The 22525-nt window shown below is 40.5% G+C and overlaps 1 protein-coding gene across 1 annotated transcript in view; it reads left to right on the top strand.

Moving 5' to 3' along the window:
• The window catches only part of CACNB2 (calcium voltage-gated channel auxiliary subunit beta 2), a 395991-nt gene that overhangs the window by 327136 nt on the left and 46330 nt on the right, over positions 1–22525 (top strand). The window contains exons 4-6 of the mRNA XM_057733785.1: positions 16186–16308; positions 18676–18812; positions 20634–20710. Of these exons, the coding sequence (XP_057589768.1) occupies positions 16186–16308; positions 18676–18812; positions 20634–20710 (337 nt within the window). The remainder of the gene's footprint in view (positions 1–16185; positions 16309–18675; positions 18813–20633; positions 20711–22525) is intronic.

Below are 22525 nucleotides of genomic sequence, written 5' to 3' on the forward strand. Positions count from 1 at the left end.
AATATAAACAAACAAATAAATAAATAATGTACATTTTAAAAATAAATAAAATGCATTAAATAAAAAATAAATAAATAAAAATAAATAAGCAGCCTCAGCTCTTCCTTTGTGGGGAACTGAGAAGTTATCTAGTGGTTAAATAAGACCTATTATTTATTCAGTGGATTTTTATGGCCATTAAAAACGATGTGGAAAGACATCAACTTTTTAAGTGAAAAAAACTAGTTTACAAAATTGTACGTTTAATATGATAGTGTTTTTGTTTTTTTTAAAAAGCTTGTGTATCATCTCTTAAATGTCAGCTGTGCGATTGAATTATAGATGACATTTACTTTCTTTGTTTTACTGTTTTGCAGTTAAGTTTTTTAAGGGGAAAAATTCAGTTGCATATTTTTTTGGTAAGAATTTCAACTGGGAAATAGAAACAAAGGTAAAAGTTGTAATGAAGGAACACTGAATTGAAATTATTTGAAGAGTTATCACAAATACAAATTAGTAAAACTTTATGAGAAGTTACGAAATAAGTAAACTTTACAGTATTTCTATGGGATACTATGACATATAATAGGAATTCAGGGAAAATTTAAGAATGAGTAGAAATAAATGAAAATGAAGGTGTTACAGAAGAGGCTGTGGTCTGTCTTGGTGACAGTACAGTGACTATAAGAACATGTGCTTTAGGGGACTTCCCTGGTGGCACAGTGGTTAAGAATCCACCTGCCAACGCAGGGGACACGGGTTCGAGCCCTGGTCTGGAAGGATCCCACATGCCATGGAGTAGCTAAGCCCATGCACCACAATTACTGAGCCTGTGCTCTAGAGCCTGTGAGCCACAACTATTGAGCCCATGTGCCGCAACTACTGAAGCCCACATGCCTAGAGCCTGTGCTCCACAACAAGAGAAGCCACCGCAGTGAGAAGCCAGTGCACCGCAGCAAAGAGTAGCCCGCTCTCCGCAACTAGAGAAAGCCCACACACAGCAACGAAGAGCCAACTCAGCCAATAAATAAATGAATAAATTTATTTTTTTAAAAAAGAACATGTGCTTTTGTAGCAAAACGAATACCAAGATTTGAATCCTGGAGCTTCACTTACTAGATGTGTGACTATAGGATTTTCATGGAGACTAAAAAAGAGATCTTTAAGCCCAGTTGTGCCTATGTAGTAAGTACTCAGTGAACTGAGACAGTTATTAATTATTATGGTCTAATAATATTTGAGAAAATAAGTCTGTTTACCGTGCTAAGCCTTATCTTTCTACTGCCACAGATACACTCAAGTAAGTCAAAGCTGATGCTTCTTCATTCTCACCCAATAGCCAGCTGCTTTCTCTGAAACCTTGACTCACAGAAAGCCACAGGGAAGTTGGATATATCCCCCGACTTGATTGAAAATGTCTTGATGGGACTTCCCTGGAGGTCCAGTGGTGAGAACTCCGTGCTCTCCTTAATGCAGGGGGCCCAGGTTCGATCCCTGGTCAGGGAACTAGACCGCACTTGCATGCCGCAACTAAGAGTTCACGTGCCATAACTAAGGAGCCCAGAAACTGTAATGAAAGAGACTGCCAGCCACAACTAAGGAGCACATGTGCCACAGCTAAGGAGCATGCCTGCTGCAACTAAGACCTGGCGCAACCAAATAAATAAAATTTTTTAAAAAAGAAAGAAAATGTCTTGAGCAGATATTTGAGATGCCTTTAGTAAAGACCTTTAGAGTAATTACAAGTGTTAAAGTAATTAAACCAGGAGGCCATTAGACGGGAGTGTCTCTAATACCTTGGTAATCTACGTAAGCACACCAAAATCTAAGCCAGAGCCTAACACCTCTAAGCGCAGGCTCCCCCAGAAAATAAAATTTAAGAACAATCAATCACAACAGCCAACTAGGTTTTGCCAAACAAGGCAACCACTAAAGCTGTAGCCAATCATGTGATTTCCTTGCTTTCCTTCTAAGTCTTCTCTATAAAAGCCTTTCCCCTGGATTCTATTGGTGGAGTGCCCTTAACCCCTTTTGGTGTGGTGCTACCTGATTTCGTTTGATCTTTGCTCAAATAAAACCTTGAAAATTTTGATGTGCTTCAGTTTATCTTGTAACACAGGTTACTGTCAGTGCTTAAATGGTAGGTGTTCAAATGATAACTTTGCATCTAGAAATACAACCCAGTGTTTATCATGATTAGGTTAGAAAAGTTTTCATCCATTAAGCTGATTTCTGCCTTCCTTCAATGTGGACCCCTGAGGACCCTGTTCTGCCCTCTCCAGCATAGTGCTGGAGTCTGTCACAAAGCTTCACTTTGGAGAGTCTTACAGCAGTGAAGTACAAGTAGCAGCAAACATGTTAAATTTCTAGAGAGTGATCAGACAGGGTCTTATATTCAGAGCTTGCCACCCACAGAGCTCTGCACTGATTTACTCCCTGCCAAAACATTTGGTTTTGGTCCTGGAAACACTCTGCTCTGTTTTTTGTTGTTGTTTTTTGTTTGTTTGTTTTGTTTTTCTTTTGAAGAAAAGCAAAACACTCAGTGTGGAATAAACAATAACAAAATCAACACACAGCAGACTTGCGTAACTTTTGATCCCTAGAACTGTGTGGCCTTAGCTAAAAATCACAGCTGTTGGAGTAAAGAAGAAAGTGAAGATTACAGAATTAAAACAAAATATAGCATGTCTCTCCAAGTTTGTCAGCCTGTACTTTGTAAAGGCTTTCCTTGCATTTGTTTAGAATGCTTCTTTGGAAATTCTTTGCAGTGTATAATTTTCTAAATCAGTACAGAATAGACATTTTTATAACAGTTTAAATGCAAAGCAGTAGTTTGGAAGGGAAACCACTATTGGTTCCTCTGAATTCTTTCATTCCTATCCTGGTCGTAAAATATAAGTACTGAGCAGAACCATGATGGTGACACGTAAAACCACTTGGACTCAGAGGTTCTAGATGTTTCTGAGCTGTTGTGGACTGAGGCGCTTCATAGAATGTTGTGTCTGGTCGTTGTTGAGATTGTCCTGCATCACCACGCTTTTTATTTTGCCTTTCAAATTTTTTCCCTTTCAGAAAAATAGTATAAATTAGGGAGAAAACAGCTAAAAAATGGGTGAAACGTGGTGAAATCTAACAGATGAACAAAGAGAAAGAATGGAAATCTGAGGTTGTTATTCAGGGCTTGGAAACAGCAGCTGCGCAAAAGGTGTAGCCAAACAATAGCCAAAAAGAGTAAACAGATATGTTTGAACCCAGCCACTCATTAACTGCCTTAGCTGAAGTTGTTTGGTCTGGTGTAGACACAAGTTTCCTCACTAGCATCTCAATGGAGGAAGGAAACCCTGTATCCTGTAGCATCCTGTCTTTTGAAGTGTGCAGTGGTGGATATTAAACAAAATAGATGCTAAGTAAATGTGTTAGAAAAAAAGGAGTGAATTTTCATTGACTTGACATTTTCCTAATTTTCTCTGAAACATTCATAGGAATTTTGGATAAAGAAATAACTGGTTGCGAATGACTGATATCAAAATAATATAGATTAAACCTGGGTTTTTCATTAGCAATATAGACCTGTCATATTGATTTGGTTAAGGCAACTATTTTAGTCTACTTCAAATGCCATAACAAAATGCCATATTCTGCATGGCTTTAACAGCAGACATCGATATTGTCACATTTCTGATCCCAGTCTGTTTCTGGTGAGGGTCCGTTTCTGGTGAGGCCTCTCTCCTTGACTTATAGGTGGCCGCCTTCTCCCTGTGTCTTCACACGGACTTTCCTCTGTGTGCGCCCAGAGAGAGAGGTCTCTGGTGCCTCCTCTTCCTCTTCTGAGGATACCAATCCCATCGGATTAGGGCCGCACCCTTATGACCTTCTCTAATCAAACATGGAGTACATAACAACGACTGAAGAAAAAAATCTGGGCTTTGGGTTTTTGGGGTTTTTTTTTGGGGGGGGGGAGGGTGTTGCTTGTTTGTTTGGGTTTTTTTTGTTTGGTTTTGGTTTTTGTTTTAAGCAACAGGCCTAGAGTAAAAATTGCCTGCTCCTCAGTGATACCATAAGCTCCTAAATAACTTGAGAACTACTGTTATCCTGTGTGGTAAGACTAATCAGCAGTAAAATTAAATGTAAACAGTTCTGTTCTTCTTAAGAGGCTGACCATTTAAAATGACTTCACCTTTCTTCTAAGGCAAGGAGACAGATATTTCATAACCCAGAATAAATAAAGTCAAGCACTTTCTTGCCATATTGGTTTCTTCCCCAGCAGTGCAGAGGAGTTGCAATGCCTTTTGAAGACTCTCCTCTTGGGAGACACAGCTCCACTGGGGACGTGAAGCCAGTACACTTTATTGAAAGAGAATGCTTTGTTAACACTAAATGATAGCAGACTGCACCAAAATTACAGATATTGTCTCTCCTCTTTGTATAGGATTTCCCCTTTGATAAATTTATCCATGGATACTTGGTTTTCCTGGTGACTGGTAATTAATCCTTTATATACCTTAATTGAAGACCTCAGATCCAAAGTGATGAATTCTCTGATAAACAAATCGAAAGGATGCTATATTTTTCTCTACGTAAATAGAGCTATATGTCATTATTCTGATTGTCACCTTGCATGTTGATTCTGTAACTTTGAGTACTACCTTGATTTCAAGCCTTCATATTGTATTTCAATTCAGCTTTTTAAGGTGAGTATAATATTTTAACAATTACCATTATTCACTCCCCAAAACACTTTTGCAAGAGCTTATCTACTTTTCAATCATCTACTAAAAAAGAAAAAAAAAAACAGATATTCCTTATATTTTTGCTTCATACATAAATTTAACTTATTTGGAGACTGTAAGTCATTTCGGGGGCCTTTAGGGTGATAATATTTCAAATTTGGTTTTAAACATTTGCTTCTTTGCTTGATTCTTAATATAGCTATTTTCAATTAATAAGTATATGCACACTTGCACTTACATATATGCATATTAATCATATAAAATTAAATCCTGATGAGAATAAATTTATTTCCATAATGATTCAACCATTCAATTTTTGTGGGCCCTGGAGCCATAGTAACAGAACTTTGCCTGGAGTAGATGCTGAGAAGCTCCTGATAATTGATTCCTCTAACAGAGAGGAATCGATCCCTTAATTGAGTCCTTTAACAGTTATTAATGTGTACCTAACTGCATGGCAAAGGCTTGGAGGCTGGCATAAAAAATAAATAGGACTATAAGTCATTTACCTGAAAAGGGTTATAACCTAGTTGAGAGATCAATTCAGGAAAGTAGGTTAAAATGCTCCCAAATATAAAGACTCTATTTGTTTAGATAGTGTAATAGACACTACTATGAATTGTTTTAGAAAATTCGAAGCAAGATGGAAAAAGGTAGTTTTAAGGCCATGATCTTTTAAAGCTGAGCGATGCTGGTTTTAACTCTGTTACCTCTGTGATGATGCTCATGGCATGGCTAGCTCCCTGTAAATCCGTGGCCTTGACTCTCAAGCAGGCCTTTAATGCTGCCGGGCAGTCCCACCGAACTTCCCTTGTCCATTTCATCTTCCTCACTCGTGGATGACTGTATCGAGTTCTTTCCTCCCTTCTCAAACCTCTCATACAGTCTTCCTTGTCCTTACTTGTTCCACCAGAAAGTGAAACAATTAGAGGAGGACGTTCCGTCACCTCTGTAACCAGTGTCTGCCTTTGTTCATGCTGCTTCCTTGCCTCTGTTTAGGGCCACGTCCTCTGCTTACACACTGGATTGCTCTGCTTCCCCTGCCTGAGCAGGAACATGGCTCTAGCAGTGCAGTCCACTGGTTCGTAGATTATCGCGTTTTTTGCCTCTCTACTCATTCCCATCAGGTTCGATTTTTGTTATTTCTCCTACTTTTTTTTAAATTTTTTTTTTCTTATTTTCTTTTTGTTTTTGGCTGTGTTGGGTCTTTGCTGCTGTGCGCAGGCTTTCTCTAGTTGCAGCGAGCGGGGGCTACTCTTCATTGTGGTACGTGGGCTTCTCGTTGCAGTGGCTTCTCTTGTTGCAGAGCATGGGCTCTAGACACGTGGGCTTCAGTAGTTGTGGCACATGGGCTCAATAGTTGTGGCTCAAGGTCTCAAGCGCAGGCTCAGTAGCTGTGATGCACGGGCTTAGTTGCTCCACAGCATGTGGGATCTTCCTGGAGCAGGGCTCAAACCCATGTCCCCTGCATTGGCAGACAGATTCTTAACCACTGCACCACCAGGGAAGTCCCTCTCCTACTTTAAATGAAAAAAATCTTGACTCACTTCTCCTACCACCAGTCACCCCACTTCTTTCTTCCATTTGTCGCAAAATTCCTTAAAAGGATGGTCTGTACTTACTGTGTCCAATTCCTCTCCTTTTAATCTCTTTTGACTCCAGTATGGCTTTCATCCCCAGCGAGCAGCTGAATGGGCTCTTGTCTACATCGACCTCTAGGTTGTGAAATCCACGTGTAGGTGTGAGCCCTCATCGTAGTTGACCCATCAGCAGTATCAGACACAGTAGACCACTTCCTGCCCCTTGAGACACTTACTTCCTGGAAATCACAGTCTTAGCAGTCTCTCTCCGCTCTGTTGTAGCTGAGGCTCTTTTGTAGTTGGAATGCCCCCATGTATGTTGATTTCCTTGGCAATATTATCCAGACTCATGCCTTTAAACATCATCAATGTGCCTAAGACTTACTTTATGTGTGTGTGTGTGTATATATATATACATATATATATTTTTTTTCGTTTTTTAATTCTTTGGCCATGCTGAGCAGCATGTGGGATCTTAGTTCCTCGACCTGGGATCGAACCCGCACCCCCTGCAGTGGAAGCATGGAGTCCTAACTGCTGGACCACCAGGGAATTCCCTGCCACCTTATATCTATAGCCTAGATCTTTCCGTCAGACTTTCAGACCTTGAGCCCTGTTCCAAATTCTACTTGGATGTTTCATACGATCTCAAACTTTACATGCTCAAAACATGTAAAATTTTTGTGTAATCTATAAAAATATTGAACCACTGTGTTGTATGCTTGAAACTAGTATATCTTAAGTCGGTCATACTTCACTTTAAAAGAAACATAAAATTTTTTATTTTTGCCTCCTGAGCACTGTAGCCCTCCCCCTTTTTCCCGTATCACTTGATGGGTACATCATCCTTCCAATCACTCAGACTCAGAACATTGGACATCATCATTCGCTCTCTTTCACACCCTTATCAAATCTATCAGCAAATTTGGTTGACTGTACTTTGAAAATGTATCCAGAACTGGACCATTGTTTTTTCCACCTCCATTGCCGCCCTGATTTAACCACCGTCATCTTTCCACGTGGGTGTCTGTGAGCATTTCCAGCTGACTCCCCTGTTTCCACTTCAAAGTCCCCAAAGCCTCTTGTCAGTTCAACAGCCATCATCGCCCTTTTAACATTTCAGACTACATCACTCCTCTGCTGGAAACTCTCCAGTGACTTCTCATCTCACTTAGAATAAAAGCCACAAGTCTTGACTCTGACATGCAAAGCCAGGCATCACCTGAGAGCTCTGACCTCATCTTTTGTTCTTTTCCCTGGTCCCCTCCACTCAGCCATTCTGACCTCCTAGTCCTCTCCCAGCCCGTCTGGCCTGTTCCCACGTTAGGGCCTCTACACTGGCTCTTCCCTCTGCTTAGAGTTCAGGTACCTGCATTTCCTCACCTCTTCATGCTTTGGTCCAAATGTCACCTCCTCAATGCAGACTACCTCCACTCCCATTTAAAAGTGTCCCATGGGACTTCCTAGGTGGCGCAGTGGTTAAGAATCCACGTGCCAATGCAGGGGACACGGGTTTGATCCCTGCTCCAGGAAGATCCCACATGCCGCAGAACAACTGAGCCCGCGCGCCACAACTGTTGAGCCCATGTGCCACAACTACTGAAGCCCACTTGCCTAGAGCCCATGCTCCACAACATGAGGAGCCCATGCACCGCAACGAAGAGTAGCCCCTGCTCGCCACAACTAGAGGAAAGCCCGTGTGCAGCAATGAAGACCCAACTCAACCAATAAATAAATAAAGAAAGAATAAAAGTGTCCCTGCCCTGTTACCTAGCACCCTGGCTTTCCTTACCTTGTTTTTATTTTTCTTTTTCCACAGAATTTGTCACCTTCTAACGTTACATACTTTGTTTATTATGTCTATTATTTATGATCAGTCTCTCCCCTCTAGAATGTAAGCTCTTAGAGGGCAGGAAATCTTAGTTTCTGTTGGTCGTTGTTGTAGCCCAACTGTCCAAAACAGTGCCTGACACATGAATAATGACTAGGTGGGTGGGTGGATGGATGGATGGATGGATGAAGAGGTCATTGAGAAGTCAAAAAAGGGTTTCCCTAAATAACCCCATTTCTCATTGCCACTTCGTCCTCCACTCGTGGTTCCTCTCTGTTCACAAAATTTTGTTTTACTTTATTCATTATTTGAAATTATCAATTATCTTACGTATGATATCTCCTCTACTAGAATATAAATTAAGCTATGTGAGGGTAAGAACTTGAGATAGTAAGCATGTACTTAGTAAATATTCATTAAGTGAATCCATTCTAGACAAAAAATTTGAATTTCTCAAATCAGTTAACTGCATGTGTAAATTCTGCTTTATGACAAATCTGTGATTATTTGCTTATTCAGTCTGATTCAATGTTCAGTTAGCAGGATACTTACTTGGCTGTTATATTCTTTTTCTCACTGTGCTTTGCTCTGGTTTGCTATTAAAGAATTCTTGGACTACCCTCAATACTTTATAATAAATAGAGCAAAGATTTTCAAAAAGGTCAATGACTGGCAAGTATTAGTATGTAATAAATAAAGCGGATAGCTCTGATCTTATTCCTGAAAGTACCTCACCATCTCATTGTCTGAATATTTCCACTGTAAGAATCAATGGCTATAGTCCCACTTGAGTCATTTAAAATCATAGAAAAGTGTAGCAAGTTTTATAGGAAATTATTATGTATAAGAAAATGGATCAAAAACTCATTAGATTTTTAAACGTTCTTTTCTGTAGTCTCTTAAAATAGGAATCTGGATCATTTAAACTCTTTACATTTTTCTTTCAATTTCTTTAAAAAAAATACTGCAAATGGGAGTTGTTAATACTTAAGACAAATCCATTGTAGACATTAAAACAAGCTATGGATTTTCCTTGTGTGTTATTAGCTATTAATGGCCTCTGAATGAAAATGGAAAAAATATACTTTGCTATTTAGCATAATAAAATACATCTGTATTAAGAAATGAAGAAGTCGATGTGTGAAAATTCACGTAACTGTTGATCACAATCAGACTTCTATTTTTATTCTTGAGTGAACTTCATTTTGCTTTTTAGCAGTAGGTGTTCCATCATTAGCACATTTTTAATAAACCAAAGGTACACTTGTCGTATCCATTAAAATGATTGGCTTCACTCTTTAACTCATCAAGTCATTGTTTAGGAAGAAAACTCAAAAGAGTGCCATGAATTTGTGATAATTTTTTTTTTATCCTACTTCATGACCAGAAATTTGGGGGTTTGGTTTAGTTTTGATTTTTGAGATTCCACATATAAGTGAGATCAGACAGTGTTTGTCTTTCTTTTATTTCACTTAGCATAATACTCTCAGAGTCCATCCATGTTGTCACAATGGCAGGATTTCCTTCTTTCTCGTGGCTAAATAATACTGCTCTGTGTGTGTGTGTGTGTGTGTGTGTGTGTATCACATCTTCTTTATGCAGTCATCTGTTGGTAGACATTTACGGTGTTTCCCTGTCTTGACTATTGTAAATGATGCTGCTGTGAACATAGGGGTCTAGATATCTCTTTAACATAGTGGTTTTTGTTTCCTTTGGATACATGCCCAGAAATGGAATTGCTAGATCGAAAGAGATTTTTTAAGTTAATTATCTCCTCCGTATGGTTACTGTTTTCTGACAGTCTTAGTTTAAGTCTAGTGATTCTAGAATATTGTGAGAAAATAAAAATCATTCCTGCTATAAACGTCAACATTATCTCTGACAGGAGTCTATGAGCATCCCTGGGCCAGGCCTCCATGGTGCTGATGGAGCTTCTTTGGATTGTGAGGAAAAGCACGTTGTGTGGCCCCAGAGCTGTCCACAAGCATCCCCCCGAACTTTCCAGATGGGCTCCTATACGTGTCTGTTAATGACTGGCCCAGATGTCCATCTCTAGGCAGAGGAGAGCATATAGCAGCGTGGGGAGGGATAGATGGGGTGGGGGGTGGGGGGTCAGAGGGCATGAGTCAGAGCAGAAACATCTAGAAGGAAAGTTTGGGAGGGTTCAGTGGGCATTGCTGAGCCATCCTCCCGGGCCTTTAGGCCAGACTGGGGTGGTTCTGGAGTCAGAGGGAGGAGGCAGTGGGGAAAGCAGGTGGCTTCCTTGGCAGCCTTCTGTTGTGCCTGTAACTAAGTGCAGTCACCATTCAAACGAAGTCCATCCTGCGAACCATAAACCAAGTAAACGTCCCCAAGCAACCACAATCGAAGCCAGACTCTTTAGTGATGCTGCAAAGAGCTGAGGTAGCAGCAGCAACTCCAGGAGAGGGGCATAGAAAAGGAATCGTCATAAACTGACAAAGCCAACTTGGAACATTCCCGAAATAACTATAAGTCTACTTAAAATCCTTAAAGTTAGCCCATGAAGCATTTCACTGTCAGGAACTTTGAGTGATGTTTTCTTACCCTTAGGACTGTAGTAGCTGGGAGCTTTAATTCTCCCAATGCCACATCCTTGGTGGCACTTTTAGAAACTATGAAACCACGTGTATTTTAATATCTCAGTCCTCTTTGGATGAAAGAGAGCTTTATGTATTGTGAAAAAGAGATGTGCAAAAAGAAGAGTCATATCTAAATGAACAAAAATTATGATTTGACATTGTTAATGATTTATTGGATACCAGATTGATTTAAGGCCAAAGATACAGCAATACATGACCTTTATAATAAACGCCTGGAGCTCTAACATGTGAAACTGCTCATTTAGTGTTTTATAGTTTTTAAAAATGAACTAGGGACTTCCCTGGTGGCACAGTTGTTAAGAATCCACTTGTCAATGCAGGGGACACGGGTTCGATCCCCGGTCCGGGAAGATCCCACATGCCACGAGGCAGCTAAGCCCGTGTGCCACAACTACTGAGCCTGCATGCCACAACTATTGAGCCCACGTGCCACAACTACTGAGCCTGCATGCCTAGAGCCCGTGCTCTGCAACAAGAGAAATCCAGCAATAAGAAGCCTGTGCACCACAACGAAGAGTAGCCCCCGCTTGCCGCAACTAGAGAAAGCCCACGCATAGCAACAGAGACCCCACGCAGCCAATAAATAAATAAATAAATTTTAAAATAAAATAAAAATGGACTAAATTAGGGTACAAGGCAGACTGAAGCCTACATTTTTACCTTTTTTCAGAAACAATTTGTAGCATCTTGTACTTTCCAGTATTCACAGATTTCACACAGACATCTAAATGCTCAAAGATTGCCATCTATTTACTCCTTTGAATGAAAGGCAGGTAAGGACTGCAGAAAGACCTCAGACTTTTGGGTGAGATAGTTGAATATTACCTCGATTGCTTGTGGCCTTGGAGAAGTTTTCCTGAGCTTCAGTTTTCTCATCTGGAGGAATGGTTGTGGCTGGGATGAAATTAAATGCAAAAGTCTGTGCACACCACACCACATGGCACTTCGTGGACATCCAAAGTAGTTGCTTTTTTCATTTTATCGTAAGTTGTACCACGTCCAAGACGAAGAAGGACCTGGAAGAGGAGAGTAAGTGTGTCTTTACACCTGTGTCGCTCACTGATTGCCTTCTTCTGAAATGTTATTTGAAAACAGACTGCAGATCCCAGGGTGAAATGACAGCCTTAGAATTCTTAAAGCACTTTTGCCTTACCCTCCGGATAACGAGATGCTCCTCTTCTACAGGTTGAGGCTTATTGGCCCTTTAGTTTACAAGCTAGAAGGCAGCAAACGTTTCATTCTGTGTCAAAAAGTCGACTACCCAGTTCAGGTGGGTGGTTTACCAACCACCGTGAGGCTGCATAGCATATGCTCGATGGGAAGTACCAGCAACGGCAGAGAACCAATCAGTTCCCTTTTTCGTTGGCCCAGGAGAGGGAGAAGCAAAGGCTGATAGAATTGTGTGCTCCTCTATCACGTGTCTGGCCTCCGTGGCCACTAGACAAGTTAGCCAGGAATCCGTGTAGAAGGAGAGAGCACAATAGACTCAGGCTAGGGCACTGGCCTGAGAATAATGTCCTTAGGATATGAAAGGGGTTGATTTAAAAGAAAGACAATGGAATTAATGGTCATATTGTTTCCTCATACCCTAATGATTCTGTAGAGTCAGATGAATCTAAATCTGAATCTGAATTTGGAGTTAAGTACTATTCACAATAGTCAGTCCTGATGGAACCCTACCTAGGGCTCGGGCCATGTTTATATTTACGTTTTCTGCCTTTTTTCCCCTGCAGCCACGTCCAAGGCTTTCAGACAAACCTGGGAGGCCCTGGAGTTTTAGAGGGTCAACAAAGGACCACTTGAAGGGGGGCCTGTGACCTGGGGCAGAACCCGCTGCTCGGAGCTCACCATTACTTTCGGTCCTGGGGTCTGGACCAGCTTTGCTTCCCTCAGTGCCCAGAACAGCTTCTGAGTCCCAGCATCTCTTAGAGCTCTGATCAGTCATCATGATCCACTCTGCCCTGGTGTTCCTGTGAGGCATCTCTGAGGACCTAGGTTTCCAGGCTTTTATTTGTTCGTGCTTCTCAGGACTTTGCTTTACCTTAAGAAAGGAGCAAAAAAAGAGAATAAATGGCCACTGGCATCAAAAAATAAATGCCCCCAAGCATCAATGAGGGTCACAAATTGCTATGATGGACCACATAAGAGGGAAGTAGTCCCAGGGCCCTGATTAGAGAAATGATGCTGGAAAAACAAAACAGAACAGCACGCTTCCAGACCAAAAGTGAGGGGCAATCGGGGGAGAGCCCTGAATCATGGCAGGAAAATGTCCTGTGAAGACCTGGAGCATCCTGAGTCAGCCAAAACCCAGATGTCAACTCAAGGCAGGATACTTTTGATGAAATGCAGTTTTGTGGGATTAAGAATTCGAAGAATCTGTAAGGGGTGTTCCCTGGAGACTTCAAGTTGGTTTCAAAAAAAAAAGAAGCCTCTGTATCTGAGACCTAGCAGAGAAAATCAGAACGGATGGGTAGGACACTGCAAGTAGAGAGGATCCTATAAGCAAAATGAAAATGGGAAACCTTACCATTTCTCATACCTGAGAGAATGTGGAAGAGTCCACGCTGGAGAGAATTCTTGGCTATACCTTGAATATAACAGGGGTTTAGCATGTGTCCCATGACAGGTATTAACCTGTTTGGTGTGAAGTGATTTATAGAGAAGAGCACAGAGGAAACTGTTGGTGCTGGGCCTTAATAGATGAGTGACTACGGGAGAACATTTGGTATGGTCGTTCTTTTATTCTAGAGCAAATGCTGATGTATGGAGCTTACCCTGTGTACCGAGCACTAGTCCAGCCTTGGAAACATGCCCTGTGAGAATAAGGAATTTGCTCAGGGCACCCTCCCAGTAAATGAATCAACGTTCACATCCGGGTCCATCTAGAAACCTCTGTTCTTGAACCCACGTAAATGGAATTGATGTAGATAATGTCTTCCACATCATGGTTGTGCTGCTTAAGGTAGATTGAGCTGAAGTGAGTTCGGGGAATCAAAAATGATGCTGTCGATGGATCCCCTTTGGGTAGCATCCTGCCTCTTTCTCTCAAGCTGATAAGCCCTCTTGTCTTCCCTCCACTTGACCTACTCTCCATTCTAAGTTTAGAAATCCAGTTCCTGGAGTAAAGATATTGAGGGACCGGGCTCTGCCTTCTTTCCTACCTGTATGCTCTGGAAAGCTAGCGGATTCCTGTATGAAGCTCTCTATCTAAGGGGTGAGGAGGTGGTTACAGGAAGTAAGCCAAGGAGGGAGTCACTCTCTGAACGGAAGTCTTAACCTAAGAACATGAAATCATTACCTGTGGCCCTGGCTATCACAGGCTAACCTTCACCACCCCTTTATTTTTCTTTTCTCAGTGTTTCCTCTTCCTACTACTCCAGTGTCTGAAAAGTTGGTGTTTGGATAATAGACAAGAGATTTTCATGGGATCCTCTGTAGAGTTGTACATTTAAAATTTATGTCTTCCAGTGGTTCAAAAATATATATATATACAGATACATATATATGTGTATGCTACACTTAAACTCTGTATCTTTTAAAAAATTTTTAAAAAGTCCCTGAGAGGCACAAGAGAGATATCATAGAAAAAAATCTTGGATTTATATTTTTGGGATCAGAAACTCTCTTGAATAATGGATTGATACACTCAAGGAAATCCTATTTCTAGTAGTAAAACTGAGTCTGATTAAGACTACATCTTACGGAAAAGGGCACCAGCATACCCTGCTCATTGCAGTTTAAAATGGCGCAGCCCATTTGGACAATAGTTTGGAATAGAATTTTAAAAGGTCTTGATAACGCACGGCTTACTCATGCTACCTCTGGGAATCTGTCCCAGGGAAAGAATTCTAAATAGAATTTCTTTAGAAAGAAATTCTAAATCTTTTTTGCACAAAGATTTTTCAAAGCAGAATATTTATCACAGTGGAAAAAAATTTTAAACCTAAATGTCAAAAAAAAGGGTTGAATGGTTGAGGTAATTGTTTAAATGGTAGATTTTTTAAAAGTATCACCTATTAAAACCAGATACGTGATAGGTGGTAACCTGGTGCTGCCCTCTCTTTGGAATATGCCTTCAGTTATTTTTGTTTAAAATAAAAAATGATGTCCTAAGAAAGTAAATAAATAAAAACTTAAGAATTAAAAAAATAAAAATGAAAATTGTGTATCACATGAAAAACTACTATGTTACTTTAAGAACTGGGTAAAATTAAATATATTATGATTATAGTGATGGGAATCAAATTTGTATTTTTTTTTAATTTCAGGAAAAATGGAAATACTATCACACTATCAAGAATTGCGTTTCAGTGGTAGAACTACCGGCAACTTTTATTTGTTTTTTTAAGTTTGTATTTCCGTATGAGGAGAAGCCCCTCTTATATTATTAAAAATCGTAAGAGATGCCAAGAATTGGATTTCACGTATTTCAATCCACTTCCTGTCTACTGTGCCCATATCTAGCACCTGGTCCTGTTTTCCCACTCTGCATATTGTGGATGGATCTGAGTAACTGCATGGCTCTCATGAGCTCAGTCCTCAACCCAGGCAGTAGTCAGCTAGAACGGATTAACTATGGAAAATTCGGAAGTGAAGATGGGGTCTTTCTTCCAATTCCCCCTTGTCCCTCATGACCAGTCCTGATGAGGAGCTCTTTGAATAGGGAGAAACTGCTCAGAAGAAGTCCACTTGCCCACGATGTGAAAGAAACACAATGCCAGTTAGAGCAATACCACTTTTCACCGTTTCTGAGTTTACCTGTTTTTTCACCTTGTAATTAAACAGGTATTGCCTAGTAGAGGACAAATGTGTATCTGTAAATTTTCAAAGCATCAAATAATGAAGGATAGCTTGATGAATGTTACCACTTTTAGTGGCTGAGGAAACTCAAGGAGGAAAAATAATAGAATAAAAGGTCATTGCTTTCATGGTACCTAGCAGCCATGAATCTAGTTTCTGTAGTCACAAGATATATTCCCTGGTACTTTCTTCATCTAAAACATTGTACCTTTTAGAATTGTGTCATTTATTATTCATTAAAGTAGATGTCTGGGGTGGAGATGGTGATGACTAAGTCTTTTCCATTGAAACACAAGAACTGGGCGTTTCAATCCTGTGTATGTTTCCTGATCTCCACTTGCTACAAGGTATTATGTTGTAACCACATATTTCAGTACTTCATCTTCAGGGTGGTTACTTGTGGTGCTTCCATAGAGCACAATGGCCTTTTTCTAATTCAGAAATGGGTGTATGTAAGCTGAGCGCACGAAGGCTTCTCACGTTGTAAATACTAAAAAGCTGTTTTGTGATAAAGAACCAAAGTGGAAAAAACAACAGCAATGACAACAGTTATTCAGTGTATGTTTGTACTTTGAAGGAAAAAGAGAGGGAACTCGTTTCTTTTTTTTTTAATTTTTTTTTCTCCCTTCCTTTTCCCATCTTAGACAAAGCCCGTTGCCTTTGCGGTTCGGACAAATGTCAGCTACAGTGCAGCCCATGAAGACGATGTCCCGGTGCCAGGCATGGCCATCTCATTCGAAGCAAAAGATTTTCTGCATGTTAAGGAAGTAAGGAGAGTAATTGGAATTTCTAGCTGCATGATTTTTTTACCTTGAGAAATCATTTCTTACTTCTCATTGCTGTGAAATAGCATAGCATGCAGCCATGGTTGGGTAACATACACATGAAATCAGTGCCTCTCAAGCTTTTCTAATATAAGTATAACTTTTTAAAGAAGGAAAAAGTCACAGAGCTCTTGGAATAACCTCAAGGCTCCCCTGGGCTCTGTGACCCAGAAATTGAGAACCACTGGAGTAGAAGATCCTTTTTATACTTAACCTGTACTTTTTCTTTTAACGTTTAACCTTGACCGTGTGTCATTTTCCCCTCATGTCCCAAGTGTAACCGTCTGGGGAGGGTTAAATAATAGGATCTAGAATTCGTGATCTCTCCTCTCTGCTAACAAGGTCTGAACTCAGGCCGCTTTTGCCCTTTCTCCTTCTTTGGTGGTAAATTTCTGCAGGGGAAGAGGAAATGGATGGACTTACAGCCTCCGAGGCAAGAAACAGTATCGGGAACGTCCCTTTTCCACCATGCCAAAAGCCTCCACTTTTTGTAACAGTGACTCAATCTGTGAATTGGAAAATTCACTCTTAATTAAGGTTGATTTTGAGTCAACATTTATCAGATATCTGCTCTGCAGAACACTGTATGAAATGGCCAGAAACTCCCCCTACAGGATGTTCTCCATAACCTTTCAGTGTATGAGGTTTTCTTGAACCTGTAGGAATTTACAGTTGGAATGCTTCCACCTGGGGGACAGTGTGTCCTAGGGAGCATTTGTAAATGTTTTTTTTACAGTTGTTCCAAGGATTTTTTTTTAATTTTTTAATTTAAAATCTTAATTTTAATTTTTTTATTGAAGTAGAGTTGATTTACAATGTTGTGTCAATTTCTTCTGTACAGCAAAGTGATTCAGTTATACACGTATGTAAATTCTTTGTCATATTCTTGGAGGGGAAGTAGGGGAGGGGAGGAATGGGAATTTGGGATTAGCAGAGGCAAACTGTTATATATAGGATGGAAAATGATGTATATCATTTTAACTGCTCAGGCACTAAAGGCTGTGAGCAAGAGATGATGACTGCCGGTGAAAAGAGGCAAGAGAATGTAGAGCCTGCCATTTCTTTAACTTTTCAAAAGAGCCGTTGTTTCTATTTGGCTAGGAAGGCAGATAGAAAAGTTTTCCGAAGTATGGCCTCCTAGAATCTCACTTTACAGCGGGAAGTTAGATGAATCCAGGGTCTCTTCCCCAAGGGCTGGTGCTTAGAGAAGAAGGAAAAGAAACACAGAATGGGTGTTCTTCTTTGAAATGTTCGAGAACAGGCTTGAAAAACACTATTCAGCTGAGGGACATCAAACCAGATCCTAAAGATTTAGGATAAATATTCCAGGCACAAGAGAGAAACTGCCAACATCCACGTAAGTGGAGAAGTCTTTTGTGAACACCAGTTGTGGTGATTATAAACCTGTTTGCACAAAGGTAAATTTTGCTCTGACATCAAATATTTCAGGTTGATGTCAGTATTTATCGCTCACTCTTAATACTTCTAATTAATCTGGTTATGTAAGAGGAAGACCTCTGTAACAATCCCTAGTTCCTACTGGTCTCTTGTTAGAAAGAGCTGTTAATCTTTGAACAAGAAGAGTTTATCCTACTCATGGTACCAGCAGCTGTAATGGAATTCAGGGAAGTTTCAAGGCCAGGAAAGTGAAGACAGAGTCAAGCTGCAGATGGATTGTTGAGCATCTCAATCAAAAGTACTTTGCTTTTAATAGACTCAACAGATGAACCTAAGGTTTCTTGACTTGTGATATTTGAGTTCACTGTAATTGCCATAATATTTCTCTCCACTGAAAATGGTTGACAGGGAAGAAAAAGGATGTGAAGATTTATTTAACTTCTATGCACTGATTTTTCCTTTACGTCTTTATTGGATTATAATTGCTTTACAATGTTGTGTTAGTTTCTGCTGTACAACAAAGTGAATCAGCTGTATGTATACATATATCCCCTCCCTCTTGAGCCTCCCTCCCATCTTCCCCATCCCATCCCTCTAGGTTGTCACAAAGCACCAAGCTTATCTTCCTGTGCTATGCAGCAGCTTCCCACTAGCTACGTGTTTTACATTTGGTACTGTATATATGTCAGTGCTACTCTCTCACTGCATCCCAGCCTCCCCTTCCCCCACTGTGTCCACAAGTCTGTTCTCTACATCTCTGTTTCTCTACCTGCCATGCCACTAGGTTCATCAGGACTATTTTTTCTAGATTCCATATATATGTGTTAATATACGGTATTTATTTTTCTCTTTCTGACTTACTTCACTCTGTATACTATGCACTAATTTTAACAATTTTGATTTTCTGTTTAGAAATTTAACAATGACTGGTGGATAGGACGATTGGTTAAAGAAGGCTGTGAAATCGGATTCATTCCAAGCCCAGTCAAGCTAGAAAACATGAGGCTACAGCATGAACAGAGAGCCAAGCAAGGGAAATTCTACTCCAGGTAGGAGAAAAATATCAAGTGTTTGTGTCAGAGTTCAGACTGTACTCTCATTCATGTACTGTCGGTTGCTGTATTTTCTTTATGATGTATTAAAAAGCAGACTGGTGAAAGCCTTGCAAATCTTGCATTTAAAAAACTTCATCCAGCCTCTCATTTTCATCTTCTTCGGGAGAGTGTCAAATTCAGTATTATGAATGAAAAGAGGTAAAGTCGTAGAGTATTAAATTCAGGCTTCTGTGCAGAGGAAATTCTGAAATCTTAATCTTTTACTGAAAATACTCTGGCATCAAACAATCCTGGTGACTAATCCCAGGGTCCATAGCTGCCTGGCATGGCAGGAAGACATTTTAGAAATGACCATCTCAGATTTCAGCAAAGAGCAGCCCTTGTGGTCTTTTCATTTTCACTTAAGAAACTCAATTTTCACTGCTCAACACTGAAAGGGAAACTCAGTAAGTAAGAAAGCAGTTAAAATTGTCCTTGCAGGTAGCAATTAGATGAGTTATGTAATAGGCTGGGGCCAAATGATGTTTTCCTAGGAGTCTAGAGGCTGTTCACCCCTCACTAGAATCATAAGAAGGGCTCCGCAAATACGGAGTAAATTTTAAATTGAGCTCTCTGCAGACAAGTCCAAGAATATGGTTTGCTTCTCCCTGTGAAAAGATGTGTTATGGGCAAGTCTTTTCTTTAACGTGAATAGCTAGGCTTCTGTTTTCTGAAGCTTACATTTTATTTGTTTCTATAATGATGCAAAATCCTTTGTCAGTGACCGCATATCAGTGTCAGCAAGAATTTTTTTCAAGTGCCCACAATGAAGTCAAATCGAAGATGCTTTGTGGTTTGGACCATCCATCTTCATTCACTAGTATTTTATAACTCGAGCTCCTTTAGTTCATGTGGATTCTTCCCTTTTTCAAGACCTCTAGCCCACATTTGACTTTTATTAATCCCTGGGCTTTTGGGACCCCTCAGATTATGAGTGCATTTAGTCATAGAAAAGTAGATGCATGTAGATAAACAAAGCTTGGGCATTTTTCTTGTCGGATGCTGACAGTCTGATACCATTCATTCCATTTCTAATGTTGTATTGGTTTTATTGTATCTTTTTCTATTCTCTGTGTTGATAATGGTATCTTAATACTAGTTAATAAAATCTTTTCTCTGCTTCTTCATATACAAACTGAGAAAGGAAAACTACTTCTCAAGGAGCAGGAAGGGAGACATTTTTGCCACAGTTGTTAAGGCAGGGGACTTCCCTGGCAGTCCAGTGGTTAAGACTACCAGCTTCCACTGCAGGGGCCACAGGTTCGATTCCTGGTCAGGGAGCTAAGATCCCACATGCCACCCGGTGCAGCCATAAACAAATAAATAAATATTTTTAAAATAAATAAATACCCCCCCCCCAAAAAAAGACAAAGGAGCAGGTACCCAACAAGAACGAAACAAGAAGTTTGGGTGTTAGCCTGCAGGTTCTATGCATTGCTTCCAAGAGTCTTGAAAATAAGAAGCAAAGGAAATCTTTGCTCTTATCTGTCTGTGATCCTGGCAGAGAATTTGAGGGCTGCAGCAGGTACCCTAGTTTTCTTCCATTCTCTCAGGGCCTTTGCAAATTAAACCTTGAATTTGCGACAGAGACCTTGACATGGCTGGGTCGAGCACTCCAGGAATCTCCGCTGGGAAATTACCCTTTGCCTCCTTGGAGGCAAGACACATTTAAAGTTCAATAAAAACATAATGAGTAATCACAGTTATTGAGCGATACAAATGTTTTAATCTCTGAAATAAGTGTCAGTTGTAATATAAATTTTTGCTTTACTCCAGTAAATCAGGAGGAAACTCATCATCCAGTTTGGGTGACATAGTACCTAGTTCCAGAAAATCTACACCTCCATCATCTGGTAAGTAGGTAGTAAGTGCTGAAGAGTACATACTGCATTTCACGCTTTCCACCGTCTTAACTATTTGTGTCAGTTTCCCTAGCCGGGATCACTAGGTTCACCCTCAGGATGTTCAAAGAGATCAGAAATAAGAATGGCCAACCTGGAGTTAGGAGCAATATGGGCAAATTTTTTTCTGGCTTTGAAAAAAGGAAACAGTGTCAGTGTGTTCACTGCTTAGATGATCAAAGTGATGGATGGATTTCCCTTTCTGGTCCTGTCCTCCACTGTGGTCCCCAGCCCAGAGCGTGCACCATCAACCACAGTGTGTTGGCCTCAACGTTAAATTAAAAGAGAAGGATAGGGACTTCCCTGGTGGCGCAGTGGTTTAGAACCCGCCTGTCAGTGCAGGGAACACAGGTTTGATCCCTGGTCTGGGAGGATCCCACATGCCGCGAAGCAACTAATAAGCCCATGTGCCACAGCTATTGAGCCTCTGTGCCGCGACTACTGAAGCCCGCACACCTAGAGCCCATGCTCCACAACAAGAGAAGCCACCACAATGAGGAGCCCATGCACCACCATGAAGAGTAGGCCCTGCTCTCCACAACTAGAGAAAGCCCGTGTGCAGCAACGAAGACCCAACACCACTAATTAATTAATTACTTTTTTAAAAAATAGATGGATAAAAAGTTTAGAAAGGTGAAGAAAGGAGGATGAAGTGATGGTGGATTGATTGGTCTGACATGATCTCTACCCAAGAGACTCCATGGAACATGTAGAAGATGTGCAGAAGTACTGAACAAAAGATGGAAATGCTTATAGGAAGAGTAGCTAGTGTTTTCTTTCCAAAGCACTGAAGAAGGACACCAACGTATATGTGAATTTCAGATGAACAATGAATAATGTTTTTTAGTATAAGTCAATATGGTACGAGACATACTTGAAAAGCTATTCGTTGTCTATCGGAAATTCTTTAACTGAATTTGTATTTGCTCAACCCGGTAACTACCATTCTGTGTCAAACTTAAAGTTTTATACACACAGGAGATGAATTGGTCAAATTGGATGAAAACCCATGATAAGAGCCTTAGTCTGCTAATAGGTGCAGTTGAGAGTCCTAGTAAAGTGATGAGGATTGGCCCGTGGAGCATTTGTGTATTTCCAGGAAGCTGGACGTGGGAAGAGGTCAAAGACAGAGAAGGACCATCTGTGGAGAAATCAAGGAACAGTGTAGTTGCCCAATGACTGCTAAGTCTTAAGAGCAGTATCCCCCTTGTTACTGACAATCATGCCTTGTTTGCAAATGTTGGCAGCTTTTAGGGACCAATCCCAGGCTTCTTAGTAAAAACTAGAGGACTTGTTAAGTGAGCAAAATCTGAACACAATAAGAAATAGTTTTAGAACACACATTGATTTCCAAAACCATGGACTTACAACTAACAATAATTTCTAAGTTGCCCAAAATTAAGTGAAATAGTATGTTTAAAATGAAACATCGAAGCCCTTTAGGTATGATGTGAGGTTAATATCGTCTCTTGATGGTTAGTGACTAGATATTCCCTTAATGCCCAGGTGAAAGGAGGCTTATCTCTCTCTCCTTCTCAAATGGGTGGAGTTGCAGGGATTATGATACAAACCTTATACTCTTCCTCTGTGTCTTTAAGACTGTCTCAGGGACTCCTAAGGACTGTCACCAGGCTTCAGAAATGAGAAAATGCCAGTTCACGTTGTGATAAAGCAGCAGTGCCCCCCCCCCCATTTGTCAACCCCACTTCTGTCACCCAGGAAGAGTTTTCCATTCCCTTTAACTGAAATGTGGCCTTCTCATCATTT

The sequence above is a fragment of the Hippopotamus amphibius genome, chromosome 4 (assembly GCF_030028045.1).
Source record: "Hippopotamus amphibius kiboko isolate mHipAmp2 chromosome 4, mHipAmp2.hap2, whole genome shotgun sequence".
NCBI classification, from domain to species: Eukaryota; Metazoa; Chordata; class Mammalia; order Artiodactyla; family Hippopotamidae; genus Hippopotamus; species Hippopotamus amphibius.